Source organism: Trachurus japonicus, chromosome 16, assembly GCF_045865225.1.
Source record: "Trachurus japonicus isolate A0001 chromosome 16, Traja_1.0".
Taxonomy (NCBI): domain Eukaryota; kingdom Metazoa; phylum Chordata; class Actinopteri; order Carangiformes; family Carangidae; genus Trachurus; species Trachurus japonicus.
The window spans coordinates 4,581,377-4,601,717 of record NC_140922.1 but is presented as its reverse complement, the minus strand read 5'-3'; the positions used below and the strand labels follow the sequence as shown (position 1 = coordinate 4,601,717).

Below are 20,341 nucleotides of genomic sequence, written 5' to 3'. Positions count from 1 at the left end.
TAGTTGAGAATCAATATAGTCAATAATCACCACGGGTTAAGTAACAGCCATATTTGGAGTGTTGTGTGAATTAAAGGTTCATACTGTGCTTAGTTGGATCATGGAGGTCCAGTCCTCCACAGTTTGAGCTGAATACTAGCTGCAGCGTGGACCACATTCATCCCGTGGATCGCTTCAGGGAGCAGGGAAAAAAAGAAAAACGACAAAGCTCACATGGCGTGTGAGGTGCCTCCTCAAACAAATTAGAATGCACAATCATAATGTGGTGAAAGACGAGATCAAGTCATGAAATTATTTTCAACTGGATTTTGTAACGAAATACGATCCTTTGCGGGTTCTCTCTCCAAGTCTTGGCAGGAATCCTGACCTTAGCCCGAGGCAAAGGTGAATTTAGCATGCAGCCCCATCACCAGCTTTCTACACTCTGTGCAATGTTTAATTCATGTCAGCCTCGCTCCATGAAACACAAATACATCAGCCTGGACTCATCTGGATGGATGGACGCGCAGATGGAAAGACATGAAATCATAAGAAATTCCATTTACCACTGGTTAAATTTTATTCAATTGAAAACCGTCCCGAGAAAAAAAGATTTAATAAAAATCCTTTTTCTTTTTTTTTCGGGGTTTCAGATTTGTTTACAAAATGTCATCACCAGGCAGAAAATTAAAGAACTGTCAGTGTTTATTACTGCGTGAGCTGAATAGTGTGGGTATAAAATTATTGTTACGGTAAGACAATACTGAGGAATATTTACAGATCATTTATATTAGCTAGGCAAATTTGATCTCCTGGCACTTGATTTGATCAATAACTCAATTACATTGTAATTTACATTTTATACAGTAGAAACTGACTGAGGCACAGACTGTGTGCTCAACAGTGCAAATCAAAGCCGCAGCCTGCCTCTCTCAAGGCACACAACATGGAATGTTTACAACAGTTTGACTAAATATGATTTTCCAAAAAATTTCTGTAGCCAAAAACGTCACATTTCAATATTTATAATATTCTTTTTTTTTTTTTTTTGGCATTTATAAAAGGAATTTTTTTTTAACCAATGGTATTTTGAAAATCTTCACCATCTTGCTTCATGTGCTCACTTGTTGAAATATACACTTTGCCTGCATGACGACTGTTTTCTCTAACACACATCATTCCACTGTACATTTGTACACTTATTTAGCATCGTTGTATGACGATGGCGAATCAGCAAACAGCAGTCCTTCTAAGGACAGTCCTGAGGCAGAGGCAGGGCCTGTACTCGGAGGGGGGTGGGGGCAAGGGGTGAGGGGGGCGGGGACGGGGACGGGTGTGTGTGTGCATCATAAGTGGGCGTGCTCGGAGCTCTGGTCGCTGTCGTGACTGTCCTCGTTGGCTAAGGAGTCCGTCGAGTGGTGCAGCGCCGCGATGCCCGAGAACTCCGACGGCAGCAACGTCCCCTTTTTCACGTTCACCAGTTCTTTCTCCCGAGCCGCCGCCCCCTGCTGGCCGCCCTTCACCCGTTTCCACTTCATCCTCCGGTTCTGGAACCACACCTTCACCTGGCGTGGCGAAGCAGACGGAGGAAAGGGTCAAAACCACATGAGACATGATAAATAACCATAATAACCAAGAGAGCTAGTGAGGGAGGCTTTGCAGCAACTTTCAGAGAAAAGTTTGGCAGCTTCTTCTTCAGCAGCAATTCTCTGTGCATGCACTGTTCCATCTGCCGCTTGGCGTCGACCTGTTTTTCCCTGACTCAACAGACTCCACCGTATTTACGTCTCTCAGATTGATGATTAAGCTGTTGCTTAAAACAGTTTGCACGTCAAGTAGCAGCAGAAGCTCCCCGAGTGTCGACACATGCGCCGGAGGGGGAGGGAGAGGAGGAGGAGGAGGAGGAGGGATGGGGGTGAGGGTGGTGTGAGGGTGGGTTTATTTTTGGGGAGTGTCATTCCGAGGGGACCGGGCCGGTCACATGGTGAGGAAGTTAGTTGACAGCACAAACGTTTGTCTTACACGTCAGGGGCGTACGCCGTGCTGAGTATCACCTCGGATTCTTTACAAGCCTCGGGGCCTTTTCTGAGAGCAGGAGGAAGGGGAGGAGGGGGAGGAGGGGGGGGCTGGTACTGGGACAGGGGAAGGAGGGGTGTGTGTGTGTGTGTGTGTGTGTGGGACTTTAGCAAGGGATCGCTTATTTATGCCAGGCTCTAATGTCAAACCAAACATGTGATCCTCGGGGCTTACGTGCACACTCCGGCTCACAACACCACCGCTACCGACTCCTGACCTCTCTGGCCCTTTTAACCCTTTCTGCTTCGATGCGCAGCTCGGAAAACCTCCGCTTATACGGCACGACACACACACTCACACATACACTCCAAAAAAAGAAGCCACCCCGGTGATGATGAAAGCCACAGCGAGCCCTGCACTGCCCTGTTTCAAGTTTACAGGACAGAAATCACAGCTAGACAGCTAAGCTTAAAAAGCAGGCTAAATTTAGTCCGGGGGGATGACGAGCAGGTTAGTCACACCAGTTGTTTAATCAGCATTTCACTGACTGTATTTCACTCTGTAATTCACCCTGGGGTTTAAACGTTTAGATGCTGTTACATGTAACTCAGAGTTTTAGAACAACATTCAAATTGTGTGGTTTTGATGGAGCTGTTACACACAAACACACTTTTACTCTTTCTTTCCCATTCTGGTCCAAACAAACCTACAGTGATGTAGCTCTGCCTTCTTGTCATCTTTCATATACGGCTGCAACTAACGATTATTTTCATTATATATTAATCTGTCGATTATTTAAACGATTAATCGATTAGTTGTTTGGTCAATAAAATGTTAAAAAATTCTGAAAAATGTTAATCCTAAAAAAATATTCACATTTAAGAAGCTGAAATCAGAGAATTTGGACCTTTTTTCCAAACCGATTATTCAATTATGAAAATAGTTGACGATTAATTTAACAATCTATTATTGTTTGAATAATTGTTGCAGCTCTACTTTTATAATGCTCCACTTTTTAAGGGATATAAAACATCCATCAGGCTTCTTCAGCGTAAATCAGGCGCCGTGGCCAATATTTACCTCACTATCTCCTGCTGTAGAATTTCTCCCCCTCCGACAAAACTGAGGTCACACACATACATACACACACACAACTTCTGCTGCATGAGCTGTAGAAATTTCACGCACATTTAATGGCGCTTGGAGCCCACCAAAAAGAGATTAATTGCGACGGTCTGGGAGACGGCTGAAGTGGAATTATGGTGGCAGTGTGTGAGCTCGGTGGCCCTGTGGAGTTAAATGGAGCTTTGCCTGACGTGCTGGTATTTAGATGTATTCCCTTAATGTTTTTTTTTCTTTTTTTTTTTCAGTTTTGTAATATTAAGCAGAAGCAGATGATCACTTACACAGTCTGATATCACTTTTCATGTCACAGTTTCCAGTTGCTTTCTGGATTGATGAGTAAGATCTTAAATGTGACCCAGCAGGTTTACAACTCACTTCGCTCCGAGCGCTCATTAAAACACACCTGCAGACCGTTTCATTCAGCGGGGAGATTCCTCTTTGTGACGTTTTTATCCGACGCTCCTCACGCACCACCATCACGAGTGGATCCTGTGTATTTTTAGCACGGTCGGCCCCATCTGGGGCGGGGGGGGGGTTGAACCTCAAACTCTGAACCCTGACAACACAGCAAAATGAATCGATAGTCTGCCGGGGGGCCAAGACGTGCTGATATCACGTTGACTGCTTTTACTGAAGAGCAGCAGTGATGGAGCAACAGTTTCCTGTGGTCATGAAGACGTTTCTGAAGGATTCAAACTCTCATCTCGTCTTTCCTCTTTATCACAACACACTCCCTCATGAAATTAAAGTTAGAATTATTTATCATTCCTTTCTTGTGTATCTCAGCTCGTTTACCTCACACAAAGCACCACAAACTAGGCTGCACTATGAATTGTAACTGACATGTCCTCCTGACATGAAGCGACAAGACCCGACAAAAATATAATATATATAATATAATATATAATCATCAATTCTATATTAATTTTAGTCAAAATGAAAAGTAAAGTGACCTTTCACACTGAAATCACATATCGCAACATTTGACCATAGAATCGCATGTGTCTTAAATTGGAGCTATCCACAAGTTTCTGATCGTCATCTATGGGCAAACCCGGAAGCCGGTTTTGCCAGTTTGGTGGAATTGTACGGTTACGTTTCCATGGTTTTCAGTCGTTGTCATAGTTGCGGTAAACGCATGGATCTATGAACGCTGGCTTTTAACACGGATGTCAGTTTGTGTGATATCCACTGTTAAAAGCTGGTGTGATGATCCATCCGTTTTACAGATTTGCATTGGGGGGAAAAAAAAAAAAAATCCATGCATTTACCGCGACTACCGAAACCATGGAAACGTAAACATAAAATTCCACCGGAAGAGCAAAACCGGCAAAACCGGCTACGTTTTTGACGTTCGGAAAAAGGTGGATACAAATACTGTGGCATGTAAAAGTTTGGGCTCCCTGGTCCAAATGTCTGTTAATGTGAACAGTTAAGGACGTGGAAGATGAAATGATCCCCAAAAGGCACAAAGTTAAACATGAAACACTCTTTTGCAATATTTGAATCAATATCAATGTTTTATTTATTTGTCTTCTTTAATTTTGAAAAAGGGAAACAAAGCTGCAGCCTGCAAGAGAATGAGAAACCCAGGAGACTGGAGCTCTCAGATAACTTTGACCAAGGTATCAGACAAGATATTTACTATTGTGATAGTTTCCAAAGGGGGGGCTATAGGTACTAACTATGCAGTTTCACTATTTTCTTTCATTTGGAAAATGAAAAAGATAAAATATAAAATAAAAATATATTGTTTAAAATGTAAAGGGAATGTTAAAAAATTGTTAACAAAAAAAAAAAAAAATGTAAAGGGAATGTGTCATCTGTAACTTCATGCCTTTTGGAGATGATTTCATCTTCCACTTGCTGAACTGTTCACATTAACAGACATTTTTAGACCAGGGGTGCATGCTACTGTAAACCCGCCTCGCCTACAGAGCAGGTTCCTCACCAGGTGACATTATAATAATAGAAGAAGGTGTAACCAAAAACATCAATGATGACTCCACTTCCATGTCCCTGTTAAAGGCTGCATGCATAAGAAAAAATGGAGTCACCTGATGCTAAGTGGAAAGCAGAAAACCAAATGGTTTACTTTAGCAGACGGGTCATGTGAATTAATCAGCAGAGTTTGTTGTTTTTTATGAACTCTGTTAATCCAATTATCAACACATCTTAAATGTAGCGTGACATAAGAAGGTTTTAAAGACATGGTGTGTAAGGTTTCACACCTGCGACCCTGGTGAGGAGGAATCACCTGCAGCGCTCCACTCTGTTGTTCATGTCCAGTCCATCACGCCGCAAAATATCACTGGCAATGTGTCAACTAAGTGTGACTTACAGCTTCCAAGCGGGTGTCAGAGAACAACGGGCTCAACTGCGTTTCCTTCCTCCAACCATTTGTCTCCTGTTATTTATTTCATGTGCCTGCACTTTTTTTCTTTTCTTTCTTTTTTTTTTTTTTTTAACAGCGGTGCGGCCCACGCTCTGAGACCAATCTGAGTTAGCAGGGGCAGTGTGGAGAGAGGAAGTGACTTGCTAGACAGCACTTCCTTCAGGCCGTCTCCCTGTCTTGACTGTGGCCCGCCTGAAAGAATAGACAGGAACATCTGGAATATGATAGTCCCGTCACACGGCCACATCTGGAGCACAATAGCCCCTCGCGCCGAAGTTACAAAAACACAGTAGCGGGGCTGAGGAACCCTGTCGCTGTCCCGAGGCCACCTCTGTTTTCACAACATGGCATTAATGTGCTCATGTGGGGGTGGGAATGGGAGGGGGGGGGGGGTAATAACATCTGAAGCTAAGGGGAACAAGCAGCTGTGGGTAAGGCACATACTTGTCTTTCAGTGAGGTCGAGATTGACGGCGATCTCGTAGCGCCTTAGTCTGGTTAGGTAGTTGTGGTGGGCGAACTCGGCCTCCAGCTCTCGGATCTGCTCCTTGGTGAACGCCGTCCGCTCCTTCCTGGGCTTGCTGCTCACGTCTGACTTGTAATTCCCGTCCTGGGACTCTGAAACCAAACACCACACAGGTTTCAGCTCCACTCGGAGGCAGATTTATATGCAACACACACACAAAAAAATAAAAAATAAAAAAATAAAGCAAATCTTATGTGGCAGGTGCGAGTCAGCGGGGGGAAAGAAAAGGAGGTAAGGTAAGGGAAACAATGGGAGCTGTCAATCACACTTTATTGTTCAGTCATTGTTTATGAACGCTTTAAGTGGCTGGAAAGACTCACGGGCGGCTGCACATGTGTGCCTGACTGTGGCAGCTGTGCAGTTACAATAAGCTGGCTTCTACACTGCCAACATGGATTTAATTTGTCTTTGTCTTAAAAGGAATCTGCTTCTACAGAAACACTTTTTAAATAAGAAACAAAGCAGCCACGTCTCTGTTTCACCTATCAACCTCCTTTGCTCAGTTTTGTATCTTTAAGGACATGGTTAAACAATCATTTCTGTGATCAGAACAGAACAGTTCTAAAAAACAAAAAAAATAAGAACATTATAACAAATTATCCAGTAATATAACAGAATGTATTCTGTGGAAATCTAATGCTCCGATGAAATTGAGGGAATAAAACTAATACATGTGTGTGCACCAAATACAGTTTGAATGGATTTTCTGAAGAGACTGTGGGAGATATAAATATATAAAGAAATAAAAATCCCCACAATGTGTCATCTCCACTTCAGCTCATCACCCCGGAAAATACTTTTTTTTTTGTTTTGGCTTTTCCCGAAGAAAACTTTCCGAAAGAAAACACGCACGGTTAATTTACCCTGCAGAACTTTTCCTATTGTGAGCAGCCCTCGGTGGTTTCGCTGTTGGGCACGCTTCAGTTGCACATTGCACTCGAAAGGCAGCGGCAATCGCATGCAAATTCATCTGCGGTCCTGTTCTGTAGAGTGTGTTAATGCGAGCGGGGCCTGCGTCAGGCCAAACTGTAAATAGTTGTGCTGCAGTCTGAAGTCTGAGCGGCCACGTCACGTCTCCTCACCTATAGGCCGTCTCTCCGTGGACGGACCCCTGTCGGCTGGCTTTCTTTGCCAGAAAGAGGATCTTCCTTCTAATTAAGTGTTTTTTTTTTTGTTTTTTTTCCAGATTGAAATAACTCCCTTGAGAGGCCGAGGAGAAGATGAGGGTAAACTGAAACTGCTCTACAAAAGTTATATTTGTATGGCACTTCCACAGTTTGAAAGCCAAGGACAAACAAAACAGATATATAAACTGCAAGAATTCCCACACAAATTTTATGAAATGAAACAGATCATTGCTTGACCCGCAGCCTGTGTCCGGCTCCCCCCCCCCTTGACCTTGCCTCTCCCTCCCTGTAATTTCTAACCGAGCAGCTCCAAACAGTGTGTGGCTGATTGAAGCGTATTTACCCTCTTTCTCTCTCTCTCGTTCTCTCTGGTAAACACAGACACTGTGTAAAGAGAAATAAAAGAATAACACAGCCAGCTGCTCTCAGACCAGCAGCCCTGGAGTTAAAACGAGCGGCGGGCTTTTATGACACAGCCACTACACCGCAGCAATTAGGTCCCCGCTGTAACTTTCATCTCTCCACAAAAAAGGGAGAACAATATGAGGAAAAATACAAACGCTGTTTAGGGTTTCCCACGTGGGCCAGGGCCTCGGTGCAGGGGGGGGGTCGAGGGGGGCAGTGACCCCGGACACTCAAAATGCTGATGCTCTTCGCCGTGTTTCTCAAAAAAAAGAAGAAATACATCGGCGCATCTGCAGGAAAAAAAGGAAAAGGCTGGCCGGCGGCGAGAAGCTTTCAGCACCTCACGTCTCCTTTTTTTTTTTTTTTTTTTTTTACAACACCGCCTCAACAAAATAAGACTTCAAGCACCTTTTATTGTTCCACCAGAAAATCCAGTAACTTTTTTAAAAGGACGACCACTCCCTCAGACAGCGCTGCTCTTTTTTCTATGCAAACATAACCCAGATAGACACGCTTGCAGAGGGCCCTTGAAAAAAAAAACGAGAAAATGAACAGGTTCTCCCCCAGAAACCAGACACCCCCCCTCAAAAAAAAAAAAAAAAAAAAAATAGCAGGGAGGTGGCTCATCTCATCTCGTTAGCCCACCCTGTGGCCCTTCCTTGAGGAAACAATCACAACTGAGTATTAGGAGCAGAAATCTGAGAAGCTTCATATTTGAGAAAAAAAAAGTGAGGGGGGGGGGGGTTCAACCTGAGCATGGAAATGAGCTCTCAGGTTTTGTTATTGTTTCTGTATCTAAATTCAGGTTTCGCTTAAGTTTCTGGTCCAGATGGTGAAACCCAATCGGGGCTCTATCTCATGCAACTGGCAGCGCTGTGATATTTAGACAGCTGATTGAGTCAGCAACCAAGCCCCCCCCCCCCCCCCCAAGCCCCCCTTCTCTAATAATCAGCATGATTGGTGTTAGCGTGGAGAGAATGTACAGCACATGTAATGAGTGTGCTGCAACTATTGTTACAGGGGACGAGGGATTTGGAGGCTGAGGGTTGTTGCTTTTTTTGTTTTTTTTCTCCAAATAATTTGACAAAAGAGGAGAGGAAATAGGAGGTGGTGTGCTGAATTTGAGGATTAGAGATTCTATTGCAACATTTTTTTTTGCCTGTAGTATAAAGGGACGCTCAGCACAAACTGAACCGTGGGGATTGAAAGCCGAGCCGTGCTCCAGCCTCCTGAAAAGCTCCGATGGTGCTGGCACGTTAGTACGCTGCCTGACTCCTTTTTCCCCTTGTTTTTCAGATCATAACATCTGGAGTTCCTGTTAAATCAGTGAGTAATGAGGATTTGACCTGCTCTTTATAGCGTTTGGTGTTATTACAGATACATGTCTCCAGTGCCGTTACACTGTCCATCCGTTACGGCCGGTTAAGAGTCAGTCTCGTAATATTTCTGCAGTGGGTTGAGGGGGGGGGGGGGGGGGGGCGACGCTGGCTTCCCCCTGAGATGATCACCAGCATCCCGGGTGCAAAAAAAAAAAAAAAAAGCTCCTCATGCGCCACTTGTATCAGTCGGTGGTTTAGAATGCTGCGTACAAAGAGGCCTTTAAAGGCTGCAGGATCAGCGGCGAGGGCCCGCAGCCGATCCTCACATGGACAGAGAGAGAGCGCCCAGCACACTTTCCCTGGAAAACTAAGAACTCTCACTAATATCACGTTCCCTGAGAGAACTCCCGCGACCCGGCCCCGGCAGTTTGTCATGCCGTGATTGATTATTGTGGCGACTGCAGGTTGGAAATGTTGTGCAGGTCATCAGGGAGGCGTTACCTCCTTCAGTACAGTCTCTAGAAGAGGCTGTGTTTTTTTTTCTTCTTTCTAACTCTCTATGTACAATATATTATCATTATTATTAACACAGAAGTTGTGTAATTCTGTGTGTCTTAAGAGCTTTTAAAAACAGCTGCATTATTTATGGATAGAAACTGGCCGGGGATTCTAAAGAGCACGGTCGGGACACCTGCGGCTGCCTCAAAGTGCCAAGTCGCAAATTCAACTGAATCGCAAATTAACTAAAAACAGAGAAGTGGCCTTGAAGTTCACGGTGCAGGTGCACGTCACCGTAGAGAACCTACACTCTGTCTGCTGAATATATGAAAGTAAACCTGTGTAATAAATCTTTCCGACTCTCTTTTAAGCTCTTTTCAGAGGAATGTGCTGGAATATTTACTCGGGAGAGAGAAATAATTTATAACCCATGAAAAAAAAACCATAAAACATCTGATTTATTTATTTTCCTTTCATGTTGAAATAAATAAGATAAATCCATGTGGTGTTTGGTCAGGATATATACACTTGGAAATGACATCTGCAATCAGCGCTTTGAACTGAGCGCTGATTTTGTCAAATGTGACACACACTGGTTTTACTTTGGTTAAAGCTGAGGTGATTTATTTTAACCACAGGGTTTAGACGAAGGAGAAAAGCCGGAGAGCCCTCGGTGTGTCGGGCGTTAAGCGCGGCGCGAGGCTCCGGTGTGTTCTTTTACAATCCCTGACGTTAATTCTTTAATGTGAGTCTGATTTTCTACCCTCAGAAGAGTGTCGCAACAAAACCAGATGTGATATTTAAACAAAACATGGCAGCAGTCAGATGTGCCCACACAGCTATGATGTGGCCTCTGCTCCACGCTTCGCTCTGCCTTGCTGCAACACCCTGGCTGCGCGTCAGCCAACACCTACAAACTGCTTTTTCAGACAGCTGGTTTTTTTTTGTTTTGTTTTTCTATCGGAGCTGCAGAATCTCTGCACTTATGCGCTGTTGAAAGATTTAGAATGACAAGTACAGATGTTTGTGTTATTCTTCTGCTCTGCTTGGAATTTCTTATAGCACCGATATTTATGAGATGATGTTTATCTAACGAGAAGTCCGAGCAGAGACGTGCCAGGAAGAATTTCACATTAAGGCTCTGGTGGTGACGTCTGTCAAAAGCAGATTGTTTTTTTAATCAGATTGGCAGAGGAAGAGAATCATGCTCCGAGGTCGAGAAGTAAAAGTGGTCGTCGTGGGTGTGAGCTCCTCTTACCTGAACTGTCACTTTTCCTCTTGCTGTTCCTCTTCTCGGCCTCAGCAGGTGACAGAGTCTGTCTGCCAAAGTCTGCAGGCACACAGGAGGCCCCCGTGGGGGTGCTGCCGCTGCCCAGGGTGGGGGTGCTGGCGCACATGCTGGGCCCGCCGGGGTGACCCAGGTCGGGGGGCGAGGGTCCGCTGTCGTGGGATGAATGGGAGTGCGGGTGGCAGAGGTTGTGGCGTGCCGCTGCCCCGCCGCCGGGCGAAGGCATCTGCGGTATATGCCAGGACGCGTGGTGCTGAGGCGGGTGGTGATGCTGCTGCGACGGCAGGTGGCCGCGGTGGGGGTGCGGGTGGTGGGGGTGGTGGTGGTGCTGCCCGGCGAACAGGCCGGCGTCGTCGGCCGGGTAGCTGGAGATGATGCAGGGCGCCGGCGAGGAGGTGGAGGAGGAGGAGGAGGACGAGGCCAGGTCGGGGTAGGAGACGTGGTCCGAGCGTCCGTGCAGAGTCAGGGGCGACTGGGTGAAGGCGGGATGCAGGGCCTGCGCCGGGGCGTGGGGGCTCCGCAGGCATCCGAACAGCGTGTGATCCATCGCGTGCAAAACACAACACGCACACACACACACACACACACGGCTCCTCCGGGGAAAGGTGAGAAGGGCAAGCGAAAAAGGGTAAAAGTTAACTCAATCAACCAAGAAAGAAAAAAAAAGAAAAAAGATCACAAGCACATATCCAAGATGCTTCTCCTTTTCCCTCCTCTGACAAACTCTCCCCCCCCAAAAAATAAAACTTTTTTCCTTCAATTCAAATAGTCAGAGCAGAAAGCAGAGTGTGTTTTGAAACGGGTGTCCTGTGGTAATCCGGAGCGTGCGGCCAGTTGCCAGGCTGTACAGGATAAACAGTTAGCCCAGGGTAAAGCTTCAGCAGAGCCTCTCGGATGTCAGGAGGAACAGGGGACTGGAGCTGGGAGCTGTGAAGGAGGTTCCTAGGAACTGCAGAACGAGGGGAGCCGGCGGAGGGGATGTTATAAATAGGGTGTAACGTGAGAGGGAGGCTGGGTCACAGACTGCATACGCGCTACTGACCACATACATATGATCGCCCTCCAAAAAGCACAGCAACAATAAATCTGTACTATTAAAATGGCTGAGCCTCAGGAAAGAAGGCAATTTATTTTGGACTTGGATCTGACCTCCGGTGGCCATCTTTTTTTTTTTTTTCCCCTGCAAGAAAACAGCCTTAATGGTTCATGGGTGTGGCTTAGGAGTGGGGGGTGAGGGAGGGGGGGTGAGGGAGGGGAGGTGAGGGAATGTAGAGAGATGGAAGGAGAAGGGGGGGGGTGAGGTGTCAGGGGTTAACTCAGCGTGTCGCCCTGTCTTTGTCAGCTTTGACCCCTTTAAACACAGTTTGTCTAGAGGAAAAAAAACCTGCTGCTTCGAAATCGCGAAGCCCCCCCCCTTCGTGCTGGGTGTCGCCTGCGTCTGTGATGTAGAGTTCAGGTTCATCACCGTGTGTCTCTAAAAAGGAACATGAGAAATAATAATTAGAAAATAAAAATATTGATCGCAGGGCAACAGGATCTCGTCTGACATGTGGTGTTAATATTTTGTCATCTACACAGGTCACCTAATCTTTAAAATCCACCAGTTTTAATTGAATTTAACCAATCATTTTGTTTCTTATTTTAAAATGAAGCATCATTAAATCAATACACACAAACAATACAGGTGCAAATTTCACCTTTGATATGAGGTCACACAGGTCACCAGCTTCCAGTTTCTTCATTTCCTAAATGTGGCCACTGTAACGAGACAAATTGAAATATAATCATTTTAAAAGTTGATTCTTATTTTCAATAAGTTCAAACAGACAGAAAAAATATATATATATCTGCAGCTTGTGGAGTGGAGTGGCCGGAGGAAAAAAATCCCAGAAATCCCCAGAGTTTTTATATAAGACAAAATATTTCAACCACCCCCGACCTGAAAACCCACCCACCCCAAACACTGGTGTCACATGTTGTCGGTCAGTGTCTCACTCAAATCAGCTTTGGCCATAAAAGTGTCATTTTCCAGAGGTGACGTAGCCAGTTAACAGCTGGGAGAGCAAAGACTCCGTCACCAGCTTCTTTTATCCCTGTCTCATCATTATCATCATCGTTGATATTGTTATTATCATTCTGTAGGGTTAGGATCTAGACCAAGACCCTGCTAGAAATAAATATACTTTCCATCGGACCATTTAAATCATTTCTGATGCAAAAAATTTGGATATTAACTGAAAGAAAATATCAGTTTTTGTCTCTGAAATTGTGTAATTTATATAGTTAAGATCATACATGTATAGTAAATAAAAAGTCATTATGTTGTATTCAAATGTTAATGTATTAAAAATAAGGAATCACCTGACACACTTATTCCCTTCCTCTCTAAATCCTTGGAGTCAGAACGCCAACAGTCAGTCCGTCTGTAACACAATGGCAGAAAGGTACAGTGAATGCAGCGCAGATCAAAATGGAATAATATACTACACAAAATGAATATGAAGGTCCGTTTCAGAGTTTCCGTGGCTCACACAGGTTTCACAGATGGACGGTCACAATAAGCGGGCGCTGGTGGGGACCGGCGCTGGACGACACAGGGCTGTGCCACAGGCGCTGTGGGCCGCCGGAGAAAGGAAATTAATTCCTCTTTGAGGGAAAATGACTTTAACAGATAGCATGGCCGAGGCAGGCTGTAACTTTTGCTGCCGTTGCCCCCCCCCCTCCTCTCCACACCCCCACTAGCACCAGTCCCTCCAAAGCCTGTGAACGAAGGCAGCAGCAGCAGCAGCAGCAGAGGCAGAGCAGCTGAGGGAAAAAGCACCTTAGGTGAGTGAGTGTCAAACTCTTCTACTGTTTACTTTACAAATTAAGGCTATTAGCAGGTTAGCCCGGGCCATATATATATGTATATATATAAATATATATATTTGCTCGGGGCCTCGAGCAGGTATTAATGTGCACGTGTTTCCAATCCTGTCGCTGGTCTCAGAGCAGTGACGGCCTGTGGCGTGGGTGTTTTCAGTCTTCTCCCCTTGTGTGCAATACGAGGCAAAATCTCCCATTGTGTGAACAAGTGTGAGTGTGTTTGGGTGTGAAATAGAATTATATTAATATATTGGGCCCAAGCTGGACTTTTATTATGAAAATATGACGTGCCCCCCCCACCACCACCACCACCACCCTCTGTCATTTTGTTCATTTCCAGTCAGATTTACAACACAATTTCATTTTCTCTACACATTTAATCTTATTTGAAAATGATCTTGCTTGTCACTCAACACAGGTGCAGCCTTTAAGAGCCACTAACCCCCCCCAAATAAATGCCATTATTCTGGATTCAGTGGAGAATTCTTTGTGTCCCGTGATGGTGTAAATGTTGTTTCAGATGCTTTTCCAGTCAGAATTGAACAAAATCCAACTGGAAACTTTTTATTTGGACTTGGAAATACCCACATTTGAAGATATGTGAATACTGGCCTGAGCCATCGGTGTCATAAATCTAAAAGTACCTGTGCTGGCCTGCTGGAGCACATATTTGTTGAACCCTATTATGTGATGACATGTGAGATGAAAAGGAGAATAAAAAAGGAGGTGAAGAGGTTATAAAGGTGAGTAGGTGTAACTCATAAAGAGCCCGAGTCGGAGGGGAAGGGGCCGGCCGCCGCCGCCATCGCCATCGCCATCGTCAACGTGTGTTGTGCTGATGGAGGTAAACCTGCTGCTCCAACCTGTGGCTGCAGCAAACACACAGCTCAGTGCTACTGTGGCACCAAAACAAATATGCAAACTGCCACTTTACCCTTTCTCCAACATGAACTTTTAAAAAACACGGTGGTTTTACTGCCTGATCTGGGTTCGGCCTTGATTGGAAAATAAGCAACTTTCCCCTCCTGGATTAAAGGGGCTTTGTGTTTGTGCAGAAACAGCGACTGTGATCAGAGGAAGTTGGAACGGTGGTGCCTCCTCTGTGTTCATGTGTATTTAAAAGCCGAGAAACATTTTAAAAAACTCTCTCTTTACGACTCATAAGCACTGACATTAATAAAGGCCTTCTAACACACTGTGGCTGTAAACTGATATAAATGTTTATTTATGCATTTGTCAACAACTATAACTCCTCCTGTGCAGCCGTAAGTGGAGCGCACTCCCTCAGAAGCTCATCATATATATTTTAATCTACATAATAATTGCTGTATATTAATACAACCTCAAAACTCCCTTATAGCTTCTCTATAATTACACCTCAGTGCATTATAAACCACTTATTACATGTTTAAGGTAAATGACGTGAGTAAAAGCTTTAATGATAATGGTAAAAAAAAATAATCTAACGGTATAATAATAATACAGTTATGGGACTGAGCGTATGAAACAATATGATAAAGTTTTATCCCTTTAGATGTTTTCGTTGCCGCTCGCTGCACACACTCGACACACACTCTACACACACACACACTCTGCAAACTTTAACAGCCCCGGATGTGTAATATGCTTTACTGCAGACAGCTTTGATGTCGCTCTCGGCTTCAGTAGTATAATACCAGCATTTAAGAAGACCCAGTGTGTGTGTAATCATTATTAGACGTTTTCCTCCTCTTTCTTTCTTTCTTTTTTTTTTCTTTAATTCTCTGGCTAATATGGAAACATTTCAGAGCGTGTAACACTCACTCAGCCTCTCTGGTGATATACAGCAGCACGCAGCCAAGTGCAGTAAGATTAGAATTGACGTCTTCTGTTGCGGCCGTAAACCTAATATATCCAATGTAAGAGCGTTGGCACAATAACAGATGTCATCTTTGAGTTAGGCCTCCTGTTTCTGTTTCTGTTGACACGTCTAAATTTAAAGGAAAATTTAACTCTCCTCTGACGGGAGATTTTCACCTTTTAAAACCTGACGTCTGTACCTATAAAACTTTGAATTTTTAAATCGTACATTTTAATTTAAAGGCTTTCTGCGTTAGGCCAAAAAGTTCAAAAATATATGTAAATATTTTAGATAAATACTCATACATTCAGAAGAGAATTTCATCTTATTTATTAAAAACAACCCTTTAAAATCTGGTGTGTCTTCATCATGACACAGTAGTGGAACATCTAGCTTCACATCAGCTCCAGGGATAATTCAGTCCTGGTTTGATCTGTGACTAATAACAGAGCAGGGACGGTGACAGTGCAGCGGCGCTCGGGCGAACATCTGCGGCCTTGCGTGGAAACTGTCGTCGCCCCGCTCGCTTCCCCCCTTTCTCGAACCCTCCGCCGCAGATTTACGGCCCCCGCTGTCAGGAATATTGTCCGTGCGGACGATAGCAGGATGTCAAGTGATATATCACGAAGCGAGACAGTGAATGTTGTCTCCGTTTACAGCTCGATCACATGAGGAGAACAGCAGCCCTCTCGGGGAGTGACAGCGCCGACGCATAAAGGAAGGTGGGGGGGAATGTTGACAGCTCCGAGCGCGTTTGTTTTTCTGAATCTCATTTCCTCCGGCTCGAAATAGACAAAGCCATGTGTGTTTACTGTGCTGCAGATTCAGGAGACTTAATTATTCTACGTTTGCATGAGAGTAAAAAAATTAGTTGTTTAAAAAAATGTGTTCTGTCTTTTGGTTTTTTTAAATGTTACATTTGTGTTTCTTCTTTAAATTGTGGCTCTATTCACTTTATTGTATCATGAACTACTTATCAAATATGAATTAGAATTGAATCAGCTGCTTAGGAGCTATGAATTAGCCTCACAGGATCATCTTTTATAATTTACAGCTAAATCAAGCTGTGGGAGGAGAAAAATAAATCTCTCTTTGTTTATGAACTACTTCGAATAATTTTTGATGGACACCGAGGCAAAAACGGTCTGATTTTCCCCTGGAGCAGAGATGGAACAGCTCTAATCTGACATCTTTATAAAAATGTGTCATCCGAGTCTGTTTTGGGGCCCTAATGGAGTCATTTAACACACTTGCTGCTCTTAGGTGGCCATTTTCTATGTCTGTAATGGCCGCGGACAGCCGGGCGGTGAGATCATCATCTATAATGGGGGGGGCGGGCGGTTGGAGCCGCCTGGTGTGATGGTCCCCCCCCCTCCCGCCGGTTTGAAGGCACTGGAGCCTGAGTTTAGACGTGGTGTGATGCTGTGCAGGGCCTCGCACTAGAAAAGTCAGACCACACCTCAAACAGCCCGGGGTCGCCGCACTAAAACCTCCATTTAGATCTGGACCCGGTACAACCGCACCAGCTCCAGCCAGCCGCCAGCCGCCGTGCTAGGCCCAAGACTACATTTGTAAAAAAAGAAAAGAAAAAAAAAAGGCCCTCCTTTCATTTCGCCCCCTTCACACTCCTCGTCGTCTTCAAGCGAGGCAGAATAAGTGCCAGGCTGGTGGAGGTGGTGGTGGTGGAGGGGGGGCAGCTCCAGACTTCTTGATTTGTGAACGGGGCCATTAGTGACTTTTATATGTTCGATTGAATGGCCCGCCCGCCCACCTACCGCTCAACCAAACCCACCCGGCGCGCTCCACTTCCTGCTCCACACACACATGGTTTGGTCCAATGGCGGCGGAGGGAGCTGTGGCCATATTGCATCACTCCGGCGTCCCTCTCTGATGGTCCAGCTTTCGACATGCTGTTCCAATAAGGCGAATCATTCAAAAGAGTGAAGTCAACCTTTTATGATTTAACGGCTTCCTTCTCTCTTTAGGTTCCAGGGGGTTTCTGGACGCTTCCCAGAGAATTTGTTCTGTTAAGTTACTGTACAGGGGACCGGCCCCGCTCTCTGACTAATGTTAAGTCAATGTGTTAGGGCTGGTGTATCTCAATAACATTTAATTCAGACTCGGGCCCCGTCGGTTCGATACACGCTACGGACGTCGTCATGCGGTTGGTGATGGTGTTTGATTTGCAGCTCTGTCTCCAGGAGATGATGCTTCTGCACAACCGATTCAACAACAACGTTACGATTCTTCTTCTTCTTTTTTTCTGTTAACATTATGAGGAAATGTTCTTCATCAACGTTTTTCTGGCGAGCGGCGACAACGATGATAATGAAGAAACGCTTCGATGTATTTCACTGATTTTCTGCCAAAACATCAGATCAAAGCAGCTACAGCGTTATTAAACTTTAGGGGAATATTGTCTTGGTTTAATACAGAAACGTCCACAGTCACTATGTGTTTATTGACATTTAACTGAAACCAGGATCTTTCCCTTAACCTTTAGCAGAGTGCTGCACAGTGGAGTCAGGATACAAACCCTGACCTCTGCTGCTGCGGTCCAACGGTCCAGCAACTACTGCCTGTTTTCTAGGAAAACTGTTTAGTGACATAACCATAATGTCCAGGTGACAGGGCTGTGATTTGTCATGTCTGTACTTTCAAGGTCCAACAGGGGCAGATGTGATTCACTAATCTGCTGAGAACTCCTGAAGAAACATGTGAGTCGTCTGCTGCTCACCGCTCTGAACTTTACACCTGCTGGTGTTCTGCAGGGACACTCAGGACGTTCTGCTGTGTTGGTTTGGTAATAGGTGCAAAGTGTGGTGGAGGGGCAGGTGCAGGGGCAGGTGTGGGTGTGTCTGTGCTTGATTGACACCTCACGCGCTCTCCTGTTTTGTCAATTTACACCTTTATCCTTCTTATCAGTACAGTCACATGACCTCCAGCACCATTTCACCCAGTTGGATAACACAGACTGACTGTAGACTCCTGACTGCAGAGCATTTCAATTAATGTGACTAAATAGCACCTATTTCAGATTTTAGAGCCGCAAAAATTAATTGATTAATTGAACAATAATCGATTATTAAATTAATGGTCAACTATTTTGATAATCGAATCATCAGTTTGAGTGGTTTTTTAAGAGAAAAAGTAAAAATTCTCTGATTTCAGCTTCTTAATTGTGAGCATTTGTGGTTTTTTTGCTCCTTTATGACAATAAACTGAGTATATTTTTGGTTTGTGGACAACACAAGACATTCGAGAATGTCATCTTGTGGATTGAGAAACACTGACTGACATTTTTCAACATTTTTTAACATTTTATTGACCAAACAACTAATCGACAGATGAATCGATAATGAAAACGATCGTTAGTGGCAACCCTCTCTGATTTAGTGGCCGTCCTCTGCTCTCCCTCTCCCTCCTACTATCACTTGCATTAGCAGGTCTTTAAAACTCATTATATATATTAATAGTTGCTGTTTCTCTACTCAGATTGCTTTGGCGCTCTTCTGGGGGAACACAGTTATAGGCCCACCTGGGTTTCTGTCATCTGCTGTTCAGTTTTTTGGAGTACTAAAAGTAATACGACTACTCCTAATACTACAACCACTACTATCTCCGTTAATAATAAGACTATAAATAAGCTCTGCCAGTGGAAACAGAGCTAGAGGACATCATCTGGCAACGACGCAAACCAAAACCTGAGCAGACAGGCCTGAGTGTAAAGAGAAACCTCATTCTATGACAGCAGATGAAGAAGTTCAGTGAGGTGATGCTTCACAATTTGTCGTAATTTTTAAGGACCGGCATTTATTCACATGCAGGTTGAAACTTATATCATGTAAAACTCAATTTCACTGTGGGTGGTTATGGTCACATGTTGATAAAGTCGGTGTCTGAGGTATACGCTGTGATGAATCACTGACCATTAATGTGATCTCACTCTGCTGATGCAGCTGTGGACTCTAATCATGGTCTTTGAGAGCTTTTTCCACCATGACATGCACAAACCCAATGGGCTGACTTTTTTTTTTTTTGGCCAAATTTAACAACAACATGGGTATTGGCACGATTCAAGAATAATTTTGGTTGAGCAGCCTTCACTAACCTGATGAGAAAAAATCTCATGCTGGGGCTGGCCAGACAGTGATCCATGATGTGTGATACTGCTGAAGTTCTAGTGACCTGAGGACAGCTAAAGGTTGCTGCAGTCTGCCTGAGGTCATGGAGGTGCGGTGTGCAGCAGGGGAACAGTGACCTCTACTGGCAGGTCATGAGAGGGTGTGTGTGTGTGTGTGCATGTCAGGGTCCATTAAAACCCTCCAAGCTGCATCACTCACCAAGCAGCTGTGATGCCTGTCTGACCTGTGATGAGCTGCAGGATCTCATGTGGCTGAACATCACAGTCCTTCATACTGCTGAGGCTGAAAATCCTCATTATTTTGGTGACGTCAACTTTTTCTAAAGCTGCAGAATCAGCATCTCAGTTGACTGACAGTTCATCTCTAGTTTGGTCCTAGGGCTGTGGAGATGATGATGTGAGCTAAAGGAGCTGAGGATTGGCCCCTTGCTCTGCAGTGTGCAACACAGGAACACCACAAAGAGCCCTGCAGGACCGTTTCCCTGAAAGCCCCACAAACACTGTGACTGCATCAACACTGCTCATGAATTATTTAATCACACCACCTCCACTAAGTACTGAATAGAAATAAGCCTCTAAGTGACTATCAACTTTACAAAACATTAACCCTCAGCAGCAGCAGAAGATGTTGCAACAACTAACAATTAATATCAACTAAGACTTTTGTCCTTCACACTGAGATGCATATATATATATATATATATACACACAGACACACACACACACGCACACACACACACACACACACACACACATACAGTGGTGGAAAAAAGGTTTCGGACACCCCATGCATTTGTGAAATATTGCATTAAGAA

At 44.6% G+C, this 20,341-nt stretch overlaps 1 protein-coding gene across 1 annotated transcript; it reads right to left on the bottom strand.

Annotated features, from left to right (window-relative positions):
* Positions 1-535: 535 nt before the first annotated feature.
* Positions 536-11,635, bottom strand: meox2a (mesenchyme homeobox 2a). Its single transcript, XM_085803484.1, has 3 exons — positions 10,648-11,635; positions 5,960-6,132; positions 536-1,544 (listed from the first exon to the last, which is right to left on the bottom strand). Exons 1-3 carry the CDS (start codon positions 11,222-11,224, stop codon positions 1,326-1,328), a joined length of 969 nt encoding a protein of 322 aa, XP_085659610.1. The 5' UTR covers positions 11,225-11,635; the 3' UTR covers positions 536-1,325.
* Between the last annotated feature and the right edge of the window lie 8,706 nt (positions 11,636-20,341).

Excerpts from the sequence above, each read along its gene's own strand:
- meox2a (XM_085803484.1), bottom strand. The coding sequence starts at position 11,224 with ATGGATCACACGCTGTTCGGATGCCTGCGGAGCCCCCACGCCCCGGCG. Across the intron at positions 6,133-10,647 it reads GAGGAAAAGTGACAGTTCAG|AGTCCCAGGACGGGAATTAC; the intron begins GTAAGAGGAGCT and ends GTTTGGTTTCAG. Across the intron at positions 1,545-5,959 it reads TCGACCTCACTGAAAGACAA|GTGAAGGTGTGGTTCCAGAA; the intron begins GTATGTGCCTTA and ends TCGCCACGCCAG.